Consider the following 23,182-nt stretch of genomic DNA (forward strand, 5'->3'; position numbering starts at 1 on the left):
TAGTATGAGCAATGTACTTATTATTTGGACTGCAGCCTTTAGTCAATCAGATTGATCAATTAAAAACCTTTGGATTAACTAAATATTAACTGGGCAACCCATTTGTTTTAAGGAAATGTAATTATTTTTAATAGAAGAATGAATAATTTTTAATAGAAGAATATGGCAGGTACCATATTAGAAGAGGCATTCCTGTTTAGGCTCACACAGAATGGAAAGCCTCTACCTGTTGTGCCATGCATTGGCTGTCTGAAAACAAAAGATACATCCTTTTTTCTTTCAAAATTGGTTTTATTCATATGCAAATTCATCAATTGCTTAAGCTCATATGATTAACAAAAGATTTCTACAATCAGGTGGTGCCGTAATTATTAGGCTAAATTGTCATTATATTTCTTTTGAAGTAATCTAGCCTTTCCATCAACTCTACTTCACAGCTCATTCATGACTGCTGCACACTGAAGTGATGCAGAAAGCTAAAATGCCTAATTTCCAGTCCCAGCTCTTGGGTATATCATTGATACATGAGATCGCGCATCAACATGTCAGGGAAGCTGTAAGGCATAGAGAACACTCAGCAAGTAACTCAAAAGGATAGTTATTTTTCCCCCCAGGTTTCGCATGTCAGTATCTCCTGCCTCCTGGGCCAGTTTATTGAACTGTACCAAATTTGTATACACATAACAGAGCGTGGAAAACCTGCAGTCTCGAGGTTCCAGCCAAATACAGCCCTCCAGGTCTCAATCTGGGCCTCCAGACTATCCTCAGACTATGCCCCCTCACCGGTCCTGCTCTGGGTTATTATTATTTTCCCAGTTTTGCTCTGTCCCCCAAGTACAAAGCTGATGGCAGGAACCTTGGGGAAGGAGCATGCCAGCCAGGGTGCAAATGACTTATTTTTTCTATTGCATACTGGTCTACTGAACAGAGGTAAGAATCACATCTGTAACTTTGCCCACTTTTGGCTCTGGCCAGGGGCACTCCTGGAATAGGAACCTCCATCAGATTTCGACTAAGTTAAACCAGCCCTCGCCAGGAAGACGTTTCCCCATGCCTGACCTAAACAAACACCACAATGTACAACAAGCAAAGCCAACAGTTTGCTTTTCTTTCTTTTTCTTTTCTTTAGCAGCTTTAACTGATTTGGGTGACACCCTTGGCTGATTTAGTCATTTCCCACTTGCTCATTTTTTTAAAGTATCAAATATCACTCTCATCTGCCCTCCCTTTGAAGGAACACCATCAATGTATTAGTTGTGATGGCTTCTTACAAAACAAACTCTATGTTCTATTCTCTATTTGTCTTTGTTTTTTTCCCCACCAGACCACAGCAATTTGTGTAGACAGGAAGAGACGAAGCCCATAGCAATGGGAAAGGGTGGGATCATTAGAAGAGGTCTTATTTTTACATGTGTACAATTTCGGTTCCTAAATTATGCTTTAAACTGGTGCTGGCTGTCCAATTAGTACTGAAATTCAGTTACAATTAACTGAAAACTCAAAATAGATATTAGACAGAACATTGCACATTATGGATTTTAAGGAAGTACTAGCAATAAAAATAGGTTAGCCCAACGAAAAAGAGCTGAAATTGTTTTCCTGAAATACTGTGATGTGTTGAACATATTTCTGAACAATATGAGACCTTGTAGTTGACTGGTTAATATATTTGCCACCAGATGGCAGGCTAATGTCTGAAAAGCACCAAACATTTATGAATTTGATCAACACTCATTCTCTTGTTGACTGCCAGACTGAGCTATAAACTACTGAAGAGCACTGTTGATACTAGATCCAGTAGATGTTCCTTTAAAATTCTCTGCTGCGAGCACTTTTGACTGCAGTTCAAAGGATGGGTAAGAAGTGGCCAGATTTCCAGCATCAGGAAGAATACTTAGAATATAGGCAGCTTGAACAACCTTAGGAAAAAATATATGGATTGGATCCAGACTTAGTCGTACTTAAGTTAGCTTCAGTGGGTCTACTCTCCTCTCAGTCTGTTAGAGTTCAGTGAGTCTACTCTTAAGTATGACAAAATCTGACTTGAACCCAGTGTTTATACTACAGAAGAGGTCAAAAGCTGGCTCTTGGCAGTAGGACTACCTAGGCATGAGACTTCATTTTCTGTGCAGTTTAAGAGCATTGTAGTTACCTTACTGGATTAAACTAATATTGCTGTAGTCCAGCCTTCCCCAACCTGATTTCCTCCAGATGTTTTGAACTACAACTTCCAGCATTCCAGACCATTGGCCATGCTGGCTGGGGCTGATGGGAATTAAAGGGTAAAACATCTGGAGGGCATTAGGTTGATGTAGTCCATCATTTTGTTTCCAAGAGTAGCAAGCCAGATGCCCCTGGACACTCAAAAGTAAGATGAGGATGATGGTCTCATTTCATTTGTCTCCAGCACCTGGCATTCAGAGGCACTTCTTATTTTTATTTTCTCTTTATTTAATTAGGTGATATTCCACTTCTCTACCCTAGTACTCAAGGCAGCTACAACAATAACACAAGACTGAAATGTGACATCCCAAAGCAAAGGATGTCCAAGGACACTGGGCCTTGGAGGTATTTGAACAGTGATTCAAAATCTGTCCACAGTATACTGTTAAGAGAGAAAAATGAAGTGTTACATGAAGCGCACGTGGGATCGTAAGACATGCTCAGTCCATGGAGGATCCATTGCGATATCATGGCTAATCACTCTTGACAGACCCATGGATTTTCTCTAGTTACATTTGTGCAAGACTGTCTGTGTGTGAAGGTTAGAACTGTGGTGTATTAGATGTTTCCAAGTTCCAGGAATAACCAGAATTTGATAGCAGGTCAGTGCTTACTGCTTTTGCTCATGGGAGCAGGCAGACCATTTTTTAGGTAGTCATTTTATAGAAGGTGGAATTCTTTAATTACAGGTATTGGTACAGCCACAATTATTCCTTTATTGGACAGGTTTAACTTTGGCCCTAAAGGCAATAAAACATCAGCCCACCCCTATGCTTCTTTATTTGGAAGTGACTTCTCTGAAGTCAATGGCACTTACTCCCAGGTAAAGATGCACAAGATTATAGCATGACAGTGCAATCCTAGATGTGTCTACTCAGAGGTGATTCCCACTGAGTTCAATTAGGCTTACTCACAGATAAACGGGTATAGGATTGCAGCCTAACTAGATTCTACTAATGGGAATGAGTATCAACATGTGCTTAGGGTCATTTGGTATTGTCTCTTGTTCATTCACAAAGGGTGTGTTGGACTTCAGTAGCCCAATGTGACTGAATAAAAAGCATATAGAAATTTGCAGTGAGGAAAGTTACATAGTATAGTGAGTTGGAGAGAAGAGAGAAAAGCCAAGTATCTTGCATAGGCCCATCGTGATTCTTCTCAGGTGAGTAGGATTCATAGGAATGTGAATTTCTTTCCTCATTTCTTACTGTTACCATAGCCTTCCTACTGGGGCTCTCTAGATGTGTTGGACTACAATTCTCATTATCCCCAGGTGGTGGCAGGTTGGGGAAGGCTATCGTAACATATAAACACCTTACAGTGCAATCCTATGCATGTTTAGACAGAGAAAAGGCCTACAACGCTGGGGCATGCTGGGAGTTGTAGGCCTTTTTTCTGTCTAAGCATAGATAGGATTGCGCCCTTAATATGTAAAGTGTTTGTTACTTACAAAGAGGGAGAAAAATGGACGTAAGCTAGTGGTTTTGTGTGTGTGTGTGTGTGTGTGTGTTTTGCAGTGTTTCAATGCATGTGGAGAAGTAGACAGGTCATTTTCATCCAAACAACTAGTTGTAAGTGCAGAATTGGGCCCTTCCAGATAAAAAGTTATAATCCTTATGTGTCTGTCAGTTAGCTTTCATCCATTCCAAAACACCAAACAGTAAACCCAGTACTTTGAAGAAGATTGTGAAAATAAACTAAAAGCAAGTTTATCAATTCTGTGGTGCATATAGAAAAACCCAATGAAGCAGGTATGCATAAATTCCATATATTCCTAGAGTATCTTTATTTGTTCTATAATTTAACAATAATACACCTATAAAATAATTACATTATAGTTATAACATTTCTTCCATTTTGTTTTCATTTACAAAACAAAAATTAAATAGTATGAACCATTACAAGGTCAACTCAACTCTTCCTTATAAACATAAACAAACCCAAGGAGACATTCCCCGACTGCAGCATATATAATTTGCTTATCACAGATTGGTAAAGAGACCTATCTGCATTAGGATTTCCTCCACCCACCAAGCATTTTTCTTCACATAGATGCTGAACAAATTTTCCACTAACGTTTAACCGTAGGAACTCGATGTTAGGTTCTCGTTCTCCAAGAAGCAGCAGTCCTGCCCATAAGATGCCTATATATGATGATGCAGCTACCCTAACTCTTTTCTTCCTTCCATCCTGTCCAAACATGAGCTTTGATGAGCCACAGAGTAAGTAGTGGCATTGTATGGCAATTGCAGCTTCCAAAGTAAATCTCTGCCTTCTCTTTCATATTAACCCAAGTGCAGATCTGCCATTGTGTAACAACAAGGGAGAAAAATATGAAGCTAACATACCTGCCCAATCCCTCCTCCCCGTGCCAATCCCCATAAACCGATTGGTGAGCACTAGCAGAGATCAATCCTCCAAAGCCTCTTAAAACAGCCTGTCTCACATAATAAAGAACTGTGCCACTGAACCCTGGAGTTGGCACCAAACCCACAGCTTGATGAAAACTATTTCTTTAACCCTTGTGGTGGTCACGTCAAGGAAATTGGTAGTAAAAGACTTCTCAGAACACTAGATTCCTTCAGCTACAGACATTGCAAAGCTCCAAGGCATGCAATGGGTCACTGTCACTGTTAGTGTCAGTGTGTTATTCAACCAATTTCAGAGGAATCTAAATGGTCACATGTGGAACATGCTAAAACTGAACATGCAACAGTGTATGAATCAGGATGACCAAGTCACTTCACATATTACATGTTTTCCTACATAGGTTACAATTTTGCATAAAGGAAACAGTGCTTAATTTAGGGCACTGTTGCTTGTATTCAGTTCAGTAATAAAGTACAGTATTTTGCTTGCTTTTTGCTACTGTGTTTTAATAAGTTAAACACAATATTGTTTTCTTCCACAAAATAGTGACTCAACATAGGTTTGGATAAATGCACAATAGTACCTTGATGGAAGGAAGACTTAAATTAACGCAAAAATCTACTGAGAAAAGTAACACTAGCAAAACCTCTGTCATTTTTGAGGGAGAATGTGGTCCAATAGGTAAGATGCTTTATCTTAGCCCTTTGAATACTTAGCCATCTCACAACTATATGTGCTTATGTCTATATTAACAAGTTTAACAACAATTTGCTATAGCTGCATTATGAGTGAAACATTGCTGTAGAAATATGTGCTTGGGGCAATTAGCTGAAAATGCATACAAATCCATCTTCGGTCTCTTCTTTGGGAAGTAGGGGCTGATTATCTCCATGGCAGATAAGGCTCACATGCCATTTAAACTGCCTTATCAGTCAGGCCAGACAGAAAGACCCCTGGTGTCCAGAACTGTATCCATGTCAGCATTACAGCCCAAGGAAGACAGCATCAGGCTGTCAAAACTGAAGTGAAATGCTCCCAAACTGTGAAGTCTTCACTGGGCCATCTTTTCATCCAAAAGCAAGGATGGAGCAAAAGCCAAAAGGTTCCACATGGTGGAAGTGTTAATTGTTGGATTTAAATCACTAGCAACTGAAATGCTCACCCCCAAATGTGATGCTGGCTACTCCCTTGGCGACACAGACCCACCCAATGGTAAAACAGCCATGTTGGTAATAGAGACTGAACCATCTGACCAGACCAGAGCAGCCTTTATTTCCAGTCAGCAAATGGCACTGTCCCAGAAATGATGCAACCAGGAGGAAAAACAGTCAGCTAGCTTGTCTATGAAGAAAGAGAGGCCATGGTGACTCTGGCAGGGTCAGCTGCTCACCCTCACTTTCGCTGCTTCCCTGTACTGCTCAGGTTCACAGACATACATCGGCACTGCTTGACTTTCTGGATTTTCTTAAGTCGAAACGGAGGGTCCAGTTCAGGGCACTCTAGCTCCACGGTGAAGGAGGTGACCTTCTGAGGCTTGCAGAAGGCACAGGACTGGAAAGATTCCTCCTCCTTTTTCACATGCCGCGGGATATAGAAGGAGTTGCACTGGCCATAGCAGAAGCGGTTGATGATGGTGCGGCTGAAGCAGCCCTCCTCGCTGACGGTCTGCCGCAGTGGCTGTGTTTTGCACCAGTCACTTTTCAGGTACTTCCTCTCGGTGACGACGAGGGCCTCCTGGCTTGAGGCCAGCACCTCTTTGTTTAGATGCTGCCGCCTCTCCGAGTTGTTGCTGCGGCTGTCTTTGTAAGGAGAGGGGATGGCTCCTGCAGGGCGGTTTTTCCTGGTTTCTGACACTTCAGCCAGAGCAGACACGAGAAACAAGGATAAAGCAAGTTTCCAGATCATCCTGCAATGAGACAAGCAAATCAGAGAGAAGACATGAGTCCAGGGAACAGTATCATTCTAAGCTAGAAGAAAACCCCAAAAGATGTTCAGAGTTTTGGTTGCATTCATGCAAATATGAAATATCTGAAATGGGAATGCTGGTTTAAACCTCTCTTTTGTTTTTTAAAGAATGCTGACTTATGTGTCTTTTCCCTTGGGGTCTTTCACAGGATACCACCAAAATTCTGCTTAGCTTAACCAACTTATTTTAACTGGCCCCGACAGATATAAGAACAAACTTCCCCTGTGTCAGCAGTGTTCAACAGGTGCAGCCGCCCATAAATGAAGCACTGTCTAATTACAAGGCTCAGTCAGCATCTCAGGAGCATCAATAGGTGCAGATACTATTACTACAAATGCTACTACTAAGTGCTTATTCAACCATTCACAAGGCCCTATACAGGACATTGGAGTGACATCGTCTCTGCCCAGAGACCTTTTACACAACGTTCGATGGACTGGAGACAGAGCTGGGGAAACAATTCATCAGTAGACAAATGAGCTATAGGAATGAGATAAATCAGAGGCAGGTAACAATAAAGATGAAAGCTTGGCAAAAATGGCAAAAATCATGAAATAAGAACTAAATTATCAGGAGAAAACCTGGTGAGTTTTTTTAAAACTACTGTGCCTTGGTTTCACCAGTGGGAACAACCTAGGAAAGAGAAAAACAGCCTTGCCCCCACGGTACCCTCTAGATGTTTTGAACTACAACCCCAAAAATTGGCCATGGTGGCTAGGAATTATGGGTGTTGCAGTCTAACACATCTGGAGGGCACCAGGGCAGGCTAGACCTGTGTCTGCAAGGAATATCCCCAAAGAACAAGCAACAGGGACTTTGCCCCGATCCACCTAGGGATGGTGCACACAGAAAAGCGGGCTTCATCATGAGTATCGCTAGCTGGATCAGGGAGTACGCGTGAAGCGGGTGCTAGCTATGTGCACTGGCCCGTCTGCCAGTCGCGTTGCTGGGGCATTCAGCTTGACCTCCAGAAAGCATTATGGCCTTATAAAGAAAACATTTTTTTTTATGTCATAGAGGTAATAAGCACTGCTATTCCACTATCAACAGCAACAACGTTACCCTTCAAGACAGGTATGGGGAACTGTGAGAGGTTTGGGGGCAATTTTTGTACCCTGGACCCCCCTTGTGTACCTCAATCAGTATTTTGCCCCTGCTACCCCCAGCCCCCACTGCTGAACGTGGAGATTTCTTATTTTATTTTCTTTAGGGGAAAATGGTGTCCAGAGCACTATGGCGCACCGCAAGGGTCAAATTTAGTTTGCAAATAAGCTACATTTGATCCTTGTAGGGCTCTGTAGTGCTACAGTCATCTTTTTTTTCTAGAAGAGAAATATTTATTTGGGTGGGGCACACTGGGGGGTGGAGATGGTGGGGCTGCATGTGGCTTGCAGGCTGGTTGTTGCCCACCCCTGCTTTAAAGTATCACAATGAATAAATAATATGTAGCTTTACAAATAGCTGCGCTATGAGAGATTATAAATAGGGCTCTCTCCCTGCTACTATCCCCAAACACAGGCAGGTGCCTGGTATTAAACTAATAGCTTAAGGGGTAGAAGGACAATAGCAGAAGGAGAGAAGGAACAGGAGATAAATGGCTATTTCCCAAGTGGTTGTTTAAGAAAGCTGAACAGCCTGAAGGCAAGTGATTCAATGTAGGCCCTGTGCTAGCTTCCTAGCCAAATCATGACATGAACAAAGGCAGGGCCACAATCCACCAGTCCACTGCGCAATAGCATTCTCAGTCTAGACCAACATGTCACAAGTGCAGAACCAAGTACATTGCAAAATGGTGCTTATGTGACAAATGTGAAGCAGGTCAGCCAAGTCAGGTGCTTCAAGAAAGGGAAATCCCAAAGTAGTCACTAGCCAGTCTGTCCCTTGGAGAAATTCCTTACAAATTCCCTTTTAAGCAAATTCACCTTGCATTTTGTATAGTAGTGACTCCAGGCTAGATGCACCCAAACAAAGTCTTTCCTTCTTCACTAGGCTTAGAGTGACTTTACACTTGAGGTGGTCCCACAGAAGCCCCTTAGGAAAATGTAGAGCTGATGCTGGGCTTTGTTGCTGGGCCAGGGTTATGTGGAAAGATTGAGTGAAATGGTACCCATCCCCATCATCTGACTGTATGCATGGTCACTGTGATTTGCAAGATCACAGCGGAGCAGCTGCACAAGTATAATCCAACCTTTAGCCGGCCCCAAGTCATTGGGAGGATGCATCCATTTTCTGCTGACTGGGTGTCTGTATGTGCTGGCTGGTGCGTAAGGGAGTGTGCGATTTGAGATCAGCATGTAAAAGTTTTGGAGCGACTTACCTAAGCAGAGAATTGATGCCAAAGTCTTGAGCCATTCAACTTGACCTTCAGCAAGTATTACTGCCTTATAAAGAAAACAATTATTATTTTATGTTCTGAAGGTAAGGAGCACTGCTATCCCACCATCAAAGAGGTGGTTTACACTCTGTGCACATTTATGTCTGCTATTTTCAACTGACCTATACTGAGAGGCATCTATTCATTGTCCCTGTCCCTAAAGACATTTGCTTGCTAACTTTCGCCAATTTCAAAAATCCCATGGAAAGCAATGAGACTCTCTTTTAAACAAGTGTGTTCAGGATCATGGCCAGAGTCTAAAATGTTTCTGTTCATCAAAAGACTCCAGCCAGTCTTCAGGGGCGTCACAGCTCTCTCTACTTGACTGAATACTGGTTTATCATGGCCAAAACCATTTGATGTCAATTGGATGTTCAGGCCAAATTCCTTTCCAATCAGCTAATTACAGCCTTCTCTGGAGATGCAACTGACTCTAGTATTATTTCTTTCCTTTCTCCCTTTGTTGCCAGCCTCAGGAACATACAAACAATGAGTCAGAACTTCATCTGAATCAAAGCTCATTTGATTATTCTAAAATTAAACTATTGGAAAATAAATGTGCTCGGGTGCTTTCGGTTCTCAGCATCATGTGAATCTGGCTTGTGATATATAAAAGCTAGAGGGTAAATTCAGACACTAATTGCCTTGCGTCTGCACTTGATTCACACCGGAGCAAAAAATCCTAAGTTCACATATATGTTATTGGGGTCTGAGCTGGCAGTGATTGATCAGGAAAGGAATCTTAGGGTTGTGGTAGATAGCTCAATTAAAAGATTGATCCAGTGTGCAGCTGTTGTGAAAAAGGCAAATTCCACATTGGGAATTATTAGGAGAGGAACTGAAAATAAAATTGCCAATATCATGCCTTTATATAATGTATGGTGTGACCACACTTGGAATACTGGGCATAGAGCTAGTCACCACATCTCAGAAAGGATATTGTAGAAACAGAAAAGATAAAAGAAAAAGGCAACTAATATGATCAAAGTAATGGAGCAACTCCCCAGTGAGGACAGATTACAACAACCAGGGTGGTTTAACTTTGGGGGAAAAGCAAATAAGGGGAGACATGATAGAAGTGTAAACATTATGCACGGTGTGGAGAAAATGGATAGGGAGAAAAACATCTCCATTTCTCATAATACTGGAACCTGAGGTCATTCCATGAAGCTGAATCATGGGAGATTCAGGACAGATTAAAGGAAGTACTTCTTCACACATCAGTATGGAATTCACTACCACAAGATACAATGATGGCCACCAGTATGAATGGTTTTAAAAGGGGGATTAGAAAAATTCATGATGGATAAGGCTATCAATGGCTACTAGGCATGATCACTATATATTGCTTCCACTACCAGAGGCAGTATGCCTCCAAATACCAGTTGCTAGGGAACACAAGCTGGATGGTGCTGATGTCCTACTTGTGGGCTTCCCACAGGCATCTGTTTGGCCACTGTTGGAACAGAATGTTCTTTCAGACCACAGTATCATGCAAAGACATCCCAAGGCATTTTGCTCCCTTAGGGAGAAAATCCAAGTGGTTCCCCTGTAGTGGTAAAACCATAATGTTAAATAATTGCTGTCCCTTAATGGTAACCCAAAATCTGCCACTGGAGGTGGTCGGCCTCAATCCAGCCCAATGGTATGTTATGAAATGTCTATTTTCTGATAACTCTGCAGCAGGATTAGGGAAGCCTTTGGTCCTCCAGATGTTGTTGGACTCCAGTTGCTATCAACCCCAGACAGGATGGCCAATGGTCAAGGATTATGGAGGTTATGGTCCAAAAATATATGGAGGGCCACAGGATCCCCACCCCTGCCACAGAGTAATGGCTTTTGAGCAGCAGTCATTTTTATTAGCCATAAAAACTTCGGTTTTGTGAATGAATCCTTGCTTATTAGTCCATCCAATGGCCTAGATAAAAACTATTTCTTTAATAAGTTGCTACAGTTTTAAGCCTGAATTATGAAATTGCAGTCAGGTGAGCTCCATTTCTTTGGCAAGGGATGGAGCAGTGGTACTGCAGCAAGTTTTTAATGACCTCAAAACAAATGCCTATAGTGGACCTGATATCATTGCTTGTCCTGTAGGACTTCAGTCCCTTTATGATCTTCTTTGTTTAAATGGCCCTTAATGAGATGCTCCTCATTTGATAGCTCATTACCTCTGATATTTGAAAAAATAGAAAAAAGGACATTTAGTGCGGCAGATGCCCCGGAGGTTAACAACGTCATCTAAAGGACTTGCAAAGTTCCGTGAGTAACCAATCTTAATAGCAGGATAAAAGTTCTGTGTGAAGAAGCCCAAGAGCTTTCTAATCTTCACAGTTGGTAATCAGAACCATGAAAGGGATTTTCATCTGGCACAAATGTGGAAGAGAGTGGGATGAATGAACAGGAGGGTTATTTAAACTTCAAATTAACTCTCTTCTAAGAAGCTGTGGATCTGATGCTGCAAGTCATGATCTTTGGTCAGGCAGTTGCTGTTTGTTCCAGTGGTTTAAAAAGGATAGAGGGAAGTTATTTTATTGTCAACAATATTTATCTACTATTTATTATGGTTTCATCTGGCCCTTCCTCCAGGAAGCTCTGCTACATTCCTACCCCCTTCCATGTTATCCTCATGAGGTAGGTTAGACTGAGATTGTGATTGGCCCAAGGTCACCCAATTCGATCCATGCCTGAGTGGGGATTTCTTGGTCCTAGTCCAACAGTCTAACCAGTACATCCCAGTGGCTCTTTCCACATTCAGAATTTGCAAAATGCTTTGCAGTTTCTATTGTGTTTGGCCTTACAACCACACTGGAAGGCAGGCTATGAATTGTCAAACCCAACACCCACAGAGTCAATGGAGGGAAAAATAGGAAGGACAAAGGAAGCTGCCTTATATTGAATCAGACAGACCAATATTGTTTACTACAATATTGTAGAGGCCATTCTTATCACCTGCTCCCTGATCCTTTAGATAAAACTGGGGCGTGGCAGGGACTGAAGTTAGGACCTTCTGTATGCAAAGCATCTGCTCTACCCCTAAGCTATAATACTTTCCCCTTGATCTAACTATATCATCATCAATTTATATACCATTTACCATATCTAATGATACCTCTAAGTGGTTTACAGACTCAGAGATATGTCATCGTGAATACAAAAACTCATGCATTAAAATATTGAAAACCAAAGCTAAAAGCACAATAATTAATAAACCACCTAACGGGCAACACAATCATTCAGGGAAGGCTTGAGTGAAGAGAGAGATCACGTCACTAGCAAAAGGTAGGCAAGGCAAGGCACAAGAAGAGCCAGCTTTGCAGTACGTCTGTTGCAGAGAACAGAAGCAAGCTGAGTTACTTTGCTGTTCAGACCAGAGAGCAGGCTTGATCCAGACATGCTTTTATCTTGCACATGAACTGCTCTGGCCTATCAAGGCTCTTGCATTTACCTCCTTTTGCCAGAGATCAGGGGTGACAGCCAGGCAAAATTCCCTTCTGACATCCCCATGGTCCAGCTTCAGGACCACTTGTGTGCCTCAGTCCTGATGCATTACAGAAAGGGAACCGACAAGGATGACACTGACTTGTCCTGTGCCACGTTCCATCCATCGCAGAAGCAGCACTTGTTCCTGGAGTGTCTCTCATCCTAGTCCAATTCTCCAGCGTTAACCACTGGACAACACTGTTCCTTCAGGAGTAGGCAACCTGGTGCCCTCCAGATGGTTGGGACTACAACATCCATCAACCCAAGCCAGCATAAACAATGGTCAAGGATTATGGGAGCTACAGTCCAAAACATCTGGAGGGTACTGGGTTGTGTTATCTCCTGACACAAAGATACTAATCTGAAGAGCATGGTAAGGTCTCTCAGACACTAGTTGTAGCTTTGGCTGCTACAGCATCGTAGTTCCTAGATAAGCCATACCTGGTAAATTTCTCCCTGCTATGCAGTTACTAGATGTAGAAGTTACACTTCAATACTACCTCGGGCTTCCTTTCCTTCAAGGCTAGGCTTTGGCAGACCTAGATTACAGGTCACCTCTCTTCCAATATTGCTTGCTCTGAAGTATAAGGCCTTGAAACAGTCACTTCACACACAATGTTCAGCCAACACAATAACATTTTAAATATCGTGATTTGAAGAATAAACAGGACTCTTTGTTTTAGGAAATATCTCTTCAGCTTCACAGAACAACATAATCCTGTAACATCCTTTGCTTCCATCCACTGGTCGTAATGTGACTGGGATCCTCCCAGTCATTAAAAGGCAGCTGAAGAATGTTGCCATTTTTACAATGTCTATCTCAAGTATTGGGTAATGTGCTGAAGACTGCCAGGGCTCTGTTCTGTAGAGTATCTTTTGACCTAGCAGAGCTCTGGAGCAAACTTCTTGACCCTTTATCTTCCACGCAACACGGAAACACCAAATGCACCCTTCCACCACAGTTAACATAGTGCCAGTAAAGGAGTGCTATGGGAGGTCAGAGTCTGTGGGCATTTGCAGATGGTAACAGCAGCCACCATTTCATTCCAACACTAAAGAAGTATTAATCCGGGGCTCTAGTGAGCAAAAAAGCAACATATAAATACTTTAAGCATTGAAACCGTAGCTAGCAGCGATGTCTTTTTCATTTTTAGTCTAGAGGAACTGCAGGGGGCTCAATCTGGAACTTAAAAGCCCCGCTACCCCACATTAGGATCCCAGTCTGACTCAGGGGCCCTGTGCCTATATAGAGCAAAAATAGCTGCTGGATACGGATGTAAAGTAATATCTGTTTTGGCCACCAGATCCACTGCTTGCAGCATACTATCCTCTCCACATACCATATAGGGGCATAAGTGTGATGAGGCTGATTGCAATTTGCCCTATAAAAACAGAATGGCAATGTAATCCTGCGAACATAAAACTGGTGGAGGGAACTTGCTAGTGTTCATCAGGGTATGGTGTTGTTTTTCTAAACATTAGAGGCCTAAATAAGCCTTCTGAAGTAGTTTGAGGAGTACTCAGACTCCTAAAACATTTTTAAAAAACTTTGAGGGGAAAAAGTGGTTTCAAAGCAGCTTGTATGGTGAGCTGTGACATAAAAGGCATTTGTGTCTTAAAAGGTGGCTGTACCTACTCTACTCTAAAGCACGGGTGAGCCACTTGGGTCTCTTCAGATGTTCTGGCCTTCAGGTCCTATCATCCCTCACCATTAGCTGTAGTAGCTAGTGCTGATGGTAGTTGCAGGCTAAAACATGTCAGAGGCCACCAGTTGCCAACTAGTCCACATTCCAAGAGAAATGCTAATGTGGGTGGTGGGGGTGGTGTATCATTTAACACAAGTGCTAGAGCTCAATTTTTTTTTTTGCAAAGGTTGAATCATGGAGTATGAAAACAGCAATATTCACATTTTGGGATCTGAATTTCTCTGTGGAGCTCCATTTTAAATACAAATTGCAGGACTTGATGGAAAATTTTGCAGTGTAATATCCACCAGGTTTCCTGAAACTCTCCCTTTGAGAGTGGGCTGAATTTTGCATATGAGTTGAGCTTTGCTTCAACTCCTGTTTCTGTAATGCTCTTCCATCAAATCAATGCTGCAGGGGCATTAGCTGCCTGCCCAAAGATGCTGCCACTTCACCCAGAGATGAAGCAGCAGCATCACATGAGTCAGCCCACATGAGCTTATGCCTCTTCAGTTTCCATCCCCAAGAGAGTGAGGTTTATGGCTTTGGCCCATCCCATCAAGCGAAGTTCAGACAAGGGCAGAATGCATGCAGCTACTCACTCCACCATCACAGCCTGGGCCAGAGATCACATTACTGTGGAGCTTTTGCTCTGCATTGGCTTCCTGCCAGGAAAGGATATTAATTTAAATATTTTATTACCAATCTAGAGGCCTAAGCTGACCATAACTTGGAACCCCCTTATATTTCCCAGCTCTTCAAGCTAAGGGCTCTGTTTTGCTTTTGCACATGCTATAGCTGGTGCAACTGAGAACATTCTTTCAGTTTTCACCCCCAAAAAGTTGTGGCGGGGGGGGGGGAGAGACAGAGGAAGGAGGTACCAAGTGAAAACATCTTGGCAGCTGTGCCAACGCTTCTTTGTGAAACCTCAGATCTTAGCTAAGCACGGCCCTCAGAAATGGCCACTGAAATGGAAGACTTTGGGAGATGAATGCCACGGCTGACTTTCATTTAGGAGAGGGATGTGAAACAGGAAGTGTGCAACACACACCCTGTCAGGCCCTCTCAGAGGTCAAGAGAGGCCCAGGCCACTTCCCATTTTGTTATGCTCCCAGTATATTAAAAAAATGAAGAAATGCCAAAACAGGGTTACAAAAATTGTGGCATATTTTAAATGCTTACATTTAACAAATTAAAGCTTTTAACACAAAAAATACAATGCAATATTTTGTAATAAATGTTCCCTTTTTTAATTTAACAAGTGCTTTTCTAGTTTTTTTCTGTGCAAATTCACAAATTATTCTGGGAAAAAATAGTTTTCTTGCAATCTCACAGTTTATGTTATGCATAGCAAGGCCATTGAAACTATCTTATCCCATCGTTCAATGGTAGTAATTCTTCACCTGGTTCAGCACACTGAAATGCCATTCACCTGAAGCTACTGATGCAGATAGACTAAGAAAAATCCTCAGTGCAACAGTGACATTAGGAAAAACATCAGCAAGCCAAGTTGGAGTATTTCTTGAAGGAATTCCTTTGGTTTACAACCCAGTTTAAAGTTGTGTGATGAACGTCTTCTTTCAATCCCGTCAGTTTATCTCTGTGTCTGTATGTATAACCTCATTTGGAAATTACGGCAACTCTAAATTTGAATCCCTCCATGAATGTGAGGCCTGGGGCCAAATGGCCCTCCTGGACCCCCCTGTGATAGGCCCTGCTTCCTATATGATTGTCGTTTTCAGTTCCAGGGCGTTATGTAGCAGGTCTCCATTTGCCATGGATACAGGCATAGCACAGGGCCATAATTAGTTTCCATGGAAACCATGCCTTCTAGAAAGGAAAAAGATGCAAACCAAGGACAAAAACAAAAGAATAAGCAAGATAAACAACATGTAGTGATACAGGGTGCTATAAAGTTTTTATTGGTGCTTATTTGGAAAGACTAGCCAAGCAAGCAGCAATAAAATTTTATATCATAATGAGCACTTTTCTCCAGTTTTGCAGGATGAAAAAGAAAAAAATGAAGGAAAATCAAGGGAAGGAAAATCAGGCTATTACTGACCACGCTTGTTTACTACATTAAATCAGGGGTGAGTAACCTGCACCCCTCAGTCAATTTCCAAAAGCCCTGCATGTGGTCAGTTCAGACCTCTGGCAAGAGTGATCTGTCCCCTCTTGGCAGCCTGTTGAGTGGGGAGGGAGAGATATTCCACACACAAGGCTGAGTATGGGTTGAATGAGGGTTGTTGCTGAATCATGGGTTGTTGTGTTGTGTGAACTCAGTTGGGCTAACAAACCATAGTCTGTTATCCACGAACAACCACAGTTCACAATCCAACAACCCATGGGTTCTTTTTGTGGGTTGTTCATGGTTAACAAACCATGGTTTGTTAGCATAGCTGGGTTCAACAACAACCCACAGCTGAACAACAACCCATGGTTCTAACCATACTCAAGCTTGAGTGTGGGTTGTCGTATTGTGTGAACCCAGCCACTGAGTGAAAAGGGGGTGGCAGAAAGAGAAGAGGGTGCCCATCCACTTTTGGCTCTGGCCTGGCCGACATGTGCCCCCCCCCACCAATTACTCATGGGGGACTGCAGCTCTTGAGAGAGAGAATGTTGCCTCCCCTGCATTAGATTCTATGGCTTTAAAATATCTACATAAACATCCCTCCTTATCATAAGAGCCCTGAGCAAATCTGCTCTCTAATACCTCTGAGCAAACATGTTCTTCTGCTCTACCACTCTTACAGTTAGCAAGTTCTTGCTGCCATCAGATATGCAGCCCAACTGTATGCCCAGTCTGAAGTGAGCAAGGTGGGCTAGGGTGGGGGAACAAAAAACAATGCCATGAGCAATGAAATATCAAGAAGAAAGCAGTGTTGAAAGAAGACTCCTCTTGCGAACACAGATGCTTTAGGCATGCCAAAAAATATGGGGCAACATATCCCACATTCCCTTAAAATTTCTTAAAAGGGCCAAACTGCACGTTACGGTAACTGCATAACACATAGCTGAGGCTTGTCTTATTTTTTACTCTAGTGTAAGCACACGCAGCCTGATGAGGACCGCCATGCTCTGGGAAATCTCCCCCCACCACCATTTCCACCCCCCAATCCCACCCCCATGGGGGGATTTTAAAAAGAAAAGAAGTCTCTATTGGAGGGGCTGAGGGAATTTTGGGAAAAAACAGGGTAGGAAGGTACAGCCCTCCCATCTGGGAGCATGGTGGTCCCAATCCAAATCAGGGCTATACACACTAGAGTAAAAAAGAAGAAGACAAGTCTCAGCGATATGCTATGCAATTAGTGTAATGTGTGGCTTGGCTCCCATATACGTAGGCTTTCAGGACCAACTGGAAAAACAGGAATTCCACTGGGCAGAAGAGTGGCAAAGAGATCATGGTGAGATAGGGATGGCGGAGAATTTCTCCCCGAATCTTCGGGGGGCCGAGCGCCAACGCATTCGGCCCCCCGAAATCGGCGGTGAAATTCTCTACCACCACCCCGCCGCCCCCCCCCCGGGATGGGACTTACCTTTGGCGAATGTCCCTCCTGGCGGCGGGTCCCGGCGGCTGTTCGTCGGCCTTTCGTCAGGGGTGGGGGCAGCAGCCGGTCTTCCGACCGGCTGCCACTGCCGCCATTACAAGGTAAAGTGTAAAAAACAAAACCCGTGGTAGGCTATGTAACGATTAACGTAGCCTATCACGGCTAGATTTCCAAAGTCAGCCGTGATAGGCTACGTAAATCATTGCGTAGCCTATCACGGCTGACTTTGGAAATCTAGCCATGATAGGCTACGTTAATCGTTACATAGCCTGTCACGGGGTGGGTTGTTTTTTTTTACACTTTGTTTCGTGGCTGGGGAGACGGGGCGCTTCTCCCCGGCCTGAATTTCGGCCGGGCGAGGCGGGAAGCCTCCCCACCCCCGGCCTGAATTTCGGCCGGGCGAGGCGGGACGGTTCCCCCCCTCGCCTGAACTTCGGGGGGAGAAGCGAAGTGCCTCCCCCCCACCGCGAAGCACCCCTGCAAAAAGGTAAGTGACTTTCGTACATCCCTATGGTGAGAAGGCAAAGGTACAGGGGTGCTGTGAGAAGAGGTACTCTTGGCCCCTCTGACCACCACGCTTGCCCCCACTATGTGTGGGTCTCTCTGTCCACATGGACGTCACCAGATGGTCAATATCAAAATCAGATTGATTATGTCCTTTGCAGTCAAAGATGGAGAAGCTCCATACAGTCAGTAAAAACAAGACCTGGAGCTGACTGTGGCTCAGATCATGAGCTGCTTCTTGCAAAATTTCGGCTTAAATTGAAGAACGTCGGGAAAACCACTAAACCGTTCAGGTATGACCTAAATCATATCCCTGATGAATATACAGTGGAGGTGAGGAATAGATTTCAGGGATTAGACCTGATAGACAGAGTACCTGAGGAACTATGGACGGAGGTCCGTAACATTGTTCAGGAGGCAGCAACGAAATCCGTCCCAAAGAAAAAGAAATGCAAGAAAGCCAAGTGGTTGTCTGATGAGGCTTTACAAGTAGCTCACGAAAGAAGGGAAGCGAAAAGCAAGGGAGAAAGGGGAAGATATACCCAACTGAATGCAGAGTTCCAGAGAATAGCAAGGAGAGACAAGAAGGCCTTCTTAAATGAACAATGCAAAAAAATCGAGGAAAACAACAGAATGGGAAAGACTAGAGATCTCTTCAAGAAAATTGGAGATCTCAAGGGAATGTTTTGTGCAAAGACGGGCATGATAAAGGACAAAGAAGGCAGGGACCTAACAGAAGCAGATGAGATTAAGAAGAGGTGGCAAGAATACACAGAAGAACTATACAGGAAAGATCTGAATGTCCCTGATAGCCATGATAGTGCGGTCACTGAACTTGAGCCTGACATCCTAGAGAGTGAAGTCAAGTGGGCCTTAGGAAGCATTAGTAACAACAAAGCTAGCGGAGATGACAGTATTCCAGCTGAGCTATTTAAAATCCTAAAAGATGATGCTGTTAAAGTGCTGCATTCAATATGCCAACAAATCTGGAACACTCAACAGTGGCCACAAGACTGGAAAAGGTCAGTTTACATTCCAATTCCAAAGAAGGGCAATGCCAAAGAGTGTTCAAACTACCGCACAATTGCGCTCATTTCACATGCCAGCAAGGTGATGCTCAAAATCCTACAAGCTAGGCTTCAGCAGTATGCGAACCGAGAACTACCGGAAGTACAAGCTGGGTTTCGAAGAGGCAGAGGAACTAGAGATCAAATCGCCAACATTCGCTGCATCATGGAGAAAGCAAGAGAATTCCAGAAAAACGTCTATTTCTGCTTCATTGACTACGCTAAAGCCTTTGATTGTGTGGATCACAACAAACTGTGGCAAATTCTGAAAGTGATGGGAGTACCAGACCACCTTACCTGTCTCCTGAGAAACCTGTACGAGGGTCAAGAAGCAACAGTAAGAACCAGACATGGAACAACCGATTGGTTCAAAATTGGGAAAGGAGTACGACAAGGCTGCATATTGTCACCCTGCTTATTTAACTTATATGCAGAGTACATCATGAGAAATGCCGGGTTGGATGAATCACAGGTCGGAATTAAGATTGCCGGGAGAATTATCAACAACCTCCGATATGCAGACGATACCACCCTAATGGCAGAAAGCGAAGAGGATCTAAAGAGCCTCTTGTTGAGGGTGAAAGAGGAGAGTGCAAAAGCTGGTTTGAAACTTAACATTAAAAAAACTAAGATCATGGCATCTGGCCCTATCACTTCCTGGCATATAGAAGGGGAAGAAATGGAAGCAGTGACAGATTTTACTTTCTTGGGCTCCAAGATCACCGCAGACGGTGACTGTAGCCATGAAATTAAAAGACGCTTGGTCCTTGGGAGGAAAGCTATGGCAAACCTAGACAGCATAGTAAGAAGCAGAGACATCACCTTGCCGACAAAGGTCCGTCTAATCAAAGCTATGGTTTTCCCAGTAGTAATGTATGGCTGTGAGAGCTGGACTATAAGGAAGGCTGAGCGCCGAAGAATTGATGCTTTCGAACTGTGGTGCTGGAGAAGACTCTTACGAGTCCCCTGGACTGCAAGGAGGTCAAATCAGTCAATCCTAAAGGAAATCAACCCTGACTGCTCATTGGAAGGACAGATAATGAAGCTGAAGCTCCAATATTTTGGCCACCTAATGCGAAGAGAAACCTCCCTGGAAAAGACCCTGATGCTGGGAAAGACTGAAGGCAAAAGGAGAAGGGGACGGCAGAGGATGAGATGGCTAGATAGCATCACGGATGCAATGAATATGAACTTGAGCACGCTCCGGGAGAGAGCGCAGGACAGGAAGGCCTGGCGTGCTATGGTCCATGGGGTCACGAAGAGTCGGACACGACTGAACGACTGAACAACAACAACAACAACAAGTGGGTCTGCAGGTGTGAAGGTGGCATGGCAAGCAGACAAGGGAAAATGAGCAATGAAGGGGACCATAACTGTATGTTGAGATAAAGTGCACCTGTACTGAGGAAATACCAACATGCAAGAGCATGCGCGAGTGCCACTGCAAGTGTGTGGGAATGTGTATATATGCCTATGTGTGTAAGTGCATGTGTGAGGAGTGCATGTGTGCACAGACAATTATATCAGGTGCTTACATCTATATAAGTGTATCAGAAAGTGTGCAGACAGGCAAGCATGGGAAAAAGCAAGATTCCCTGTCCTCCTCCCCACCTAGTGTGAGCATTCGCCACCTGCTTGTATATTCCCATTAGCCAGGGAGATTGCTAAATGGTTGTTTTTAATCTTCTCTAAACTTTCTAGATATTTCAACTAGCTCACACTGCTAACTTGTATCTCCACCTAGAGAACTTTGTTACTTTATTCATATTCAATAAATCCTGGATTATCTCCTCTCATGCCCTCTGTCCCTCTTCTGTTAGTTTAAAAAAATGCCTCCCAAGCTGAAGGGAGTGAGTCCCCAATTAACAGGAAAAGGGGGAAGAGTTACATTCCTGATTAAATATTAGGGAAATAAATTATGTTAACTCAGCCACCACCAGACAGCCCACTGGCTGGAGCTTTTAAGGGTAACCAAATTGTTTTTCTAGGAAAGAACTGGTTTGCCCAGCTCAAACTTTATTAAATAAAGGAGCTCTCACATGTCAGAGGGATCTGCTTATTAAGAGGCAACAGAATGAAGCAGTTTTCTTATATTTTCTAAGATCAAGTCCAAGATATCTTAAAGGATTATAATGACCTAATATGTTTTATGAACACTTCCTGAAGGAGAGAGGAAAAATGACTTCACCTTTTCAAACAAACAGAGAATTGATCAGACAATCTGGTTTCCCCTGATGCACACTGACTTTTATTTGGCAAAGTTGTGGAAATCAAACAGAACTAAGAAGACATCTGAAGGATATTTGGAGATATCTGAAAGATCATCTGAAGGATGATCTCTGCACTATAACTCATACAAGCTGACAAAAATTTAACTTGTCAAATGAATCGTGTCTGTTGAGGGCAGCATTTGCACATTAGATCCATTAGATATTCAAAGGAGACTGTACCTGGTGACAACAACTGCATTCATCAGTGCTCACTAGTTGCTTGAATCAATACAGATTCCATTGGGATCAAAATTTAAGATCTGTTAATAAAAAAAGCAAAACCCCAAACCTATTACTAATGAGAAGACTAAAGCAAGGAACAGTTCTTCTAACTTGCATACCACTGGAGCCGTTGTGGTATAAAAGTAACACTGGCAACATGCGTGGAAACTGTAGGTGAGCTCAATCACAGCTCTGACTTAAATTTTTCCCACAGACATTTGTGTCTTCATAGGGCCAGGGACTGGATCAAACTAATGAAAGAGAAATTACAAGATCAGATCAGGGTATCATTCTGCTTCCCTTCTGCCTGTTTTGTAATCTGCAGACTGGAAGGTCGGCAGGACAGCAGTTCGAGACTGCTGCGTGACGGAGTGAGCTCCCGTCTTCAGTCCCAGCTTCTGCCAACCTAGCAGTTCGAAAGCAAGAAATTGCAAGTAGATAAATAGGTACCACTTCGGTGGGAAAGGTAACAGCGTTCCGTGCACCTCAGTGTTCAGTCATGCCGGCCACAAGACCACGGAAGCGTCTTCGGACAGCACTGGCTCTTCGGCTTAGAAATGGAGATGAGCACCACACCCTAGAGTCGGACACGACTGGTTGGGGATACTTTTACCTTTACCTTTTACAGGATATGGGTGCTGAGCTCCCATCCTGTGACACGCGAAAAAACACACCTCTCCATCCATAAATATTCAGGCCCTGATAGCCTCAATTCTTTAAATCTACATTAATTTCCCCTTGGCAAAACTTGAAAATGGGAAGTGATCTTACACCACCCTATTCCATACATCAATTTATCCAATAGTAAAAACACACTCGATGGTATCACTGAATTGACAAGAGAAAATAAAAGTGAATGGGAATGCACCTTGTATCTGAAACAACCGCAAAGACTCATCTGGAAAACTATTAATTTAAAAGTGTGAATTTTAACTGCCTACATATTTCTTCTCTGCACTAGAACAGGAAATGTGCTTATGAAATAAAAAAATGAAGTTTGGTTGTGGATAGTTTATATTCTATATTATACTTTACTAAGATATATATGTATAATCAATTAAATAAAACATGTATGCATTTAACTTGGCTCTAATTATTATAGCCACATGTAATATATTGGATTCTTCAGAGTGACAATATGTACAATCACGAGATGGCCTGATCTCAATATTTGGTCACATACAGTGCACAGGGCACAAGCTTACTGTTACAGTAACTTCCTTCTATGATATGTCTGGGGCCCTGCTCACCGGATGGCCCATTTTGCAACTCACATAGGGCAATCCTACTTTCAGTCTTTTAGCACCGCTCCAGATGAATAGTTTTTCCACAGTTCTTCATCAGGCTGGATGTTAAGCAAAGTGGGGCATGGGGAAAAAAAGTCTGCATTTGGTCACAGTCTTAAAATGGAGAGTAATAGAGGATAGCAGACTGAGGATGTGCAAACCCATCCCTGTCCAGGTTTTCCGGGCA

At 43.1% G+C, this 23,182-nt stretch overlaps 1 protein-coding gene across 3 annotated transcripts in view; it reads right to left on the reverse strand.

Annotated features, from left to right (window-relative positions):
* Positions 1-3,978: 3,978 nt before the first annotated feature.
* GREM2 (gremlin 2, DAN family BMP antagonist) overlaps positions 3,979-23,182 on the reverse strand; it is a 50,821-nt gene continuing 31,617 nt past the window's right edge. The window contains exons 2-3 of one of the 3 annotated variants that reach the window (XM_084832270.1): positions 8,877-8,936; positions 3,979-6,499 (exon numbers count right to left, since the gene is read on the reverse strand). In XM_084832270.1, coding sequence (XP_084688396.1) covers positions 5,986-6,499; positions 8,877-8,911 — 549 coding nt within the window. In that variant the 5' untranslated portion in view covers positions 8,912-8,936 and the 3' untranslated portion in view covers positions 3,979-5,985. Of the gene's footprint in view, positions 6,500-8,876; positions 8,941-23,182 lie in introns of all 3 variants that reach the window. The other 2 variants (XM_084832279.1, XM_084832288.1) reach the window with 2 other exon arrangements.

This window comes from Heloderma suspectum, chromosome 1 (genome assembly GCF_057233095.1).
Source record: "Heloderma suspectum isolate Gila_16-S chromosome 1, 16-S_ref, whole genome shotgun sequence".
In the NCBI taxonomy this organism is placed as follows: domain Eukaryota; kingdom Metazoa; phylum Chordata; class Lepidosauria; order Squamata; family Helodermatidae; genus Heloderma; species Heloderma suspectum.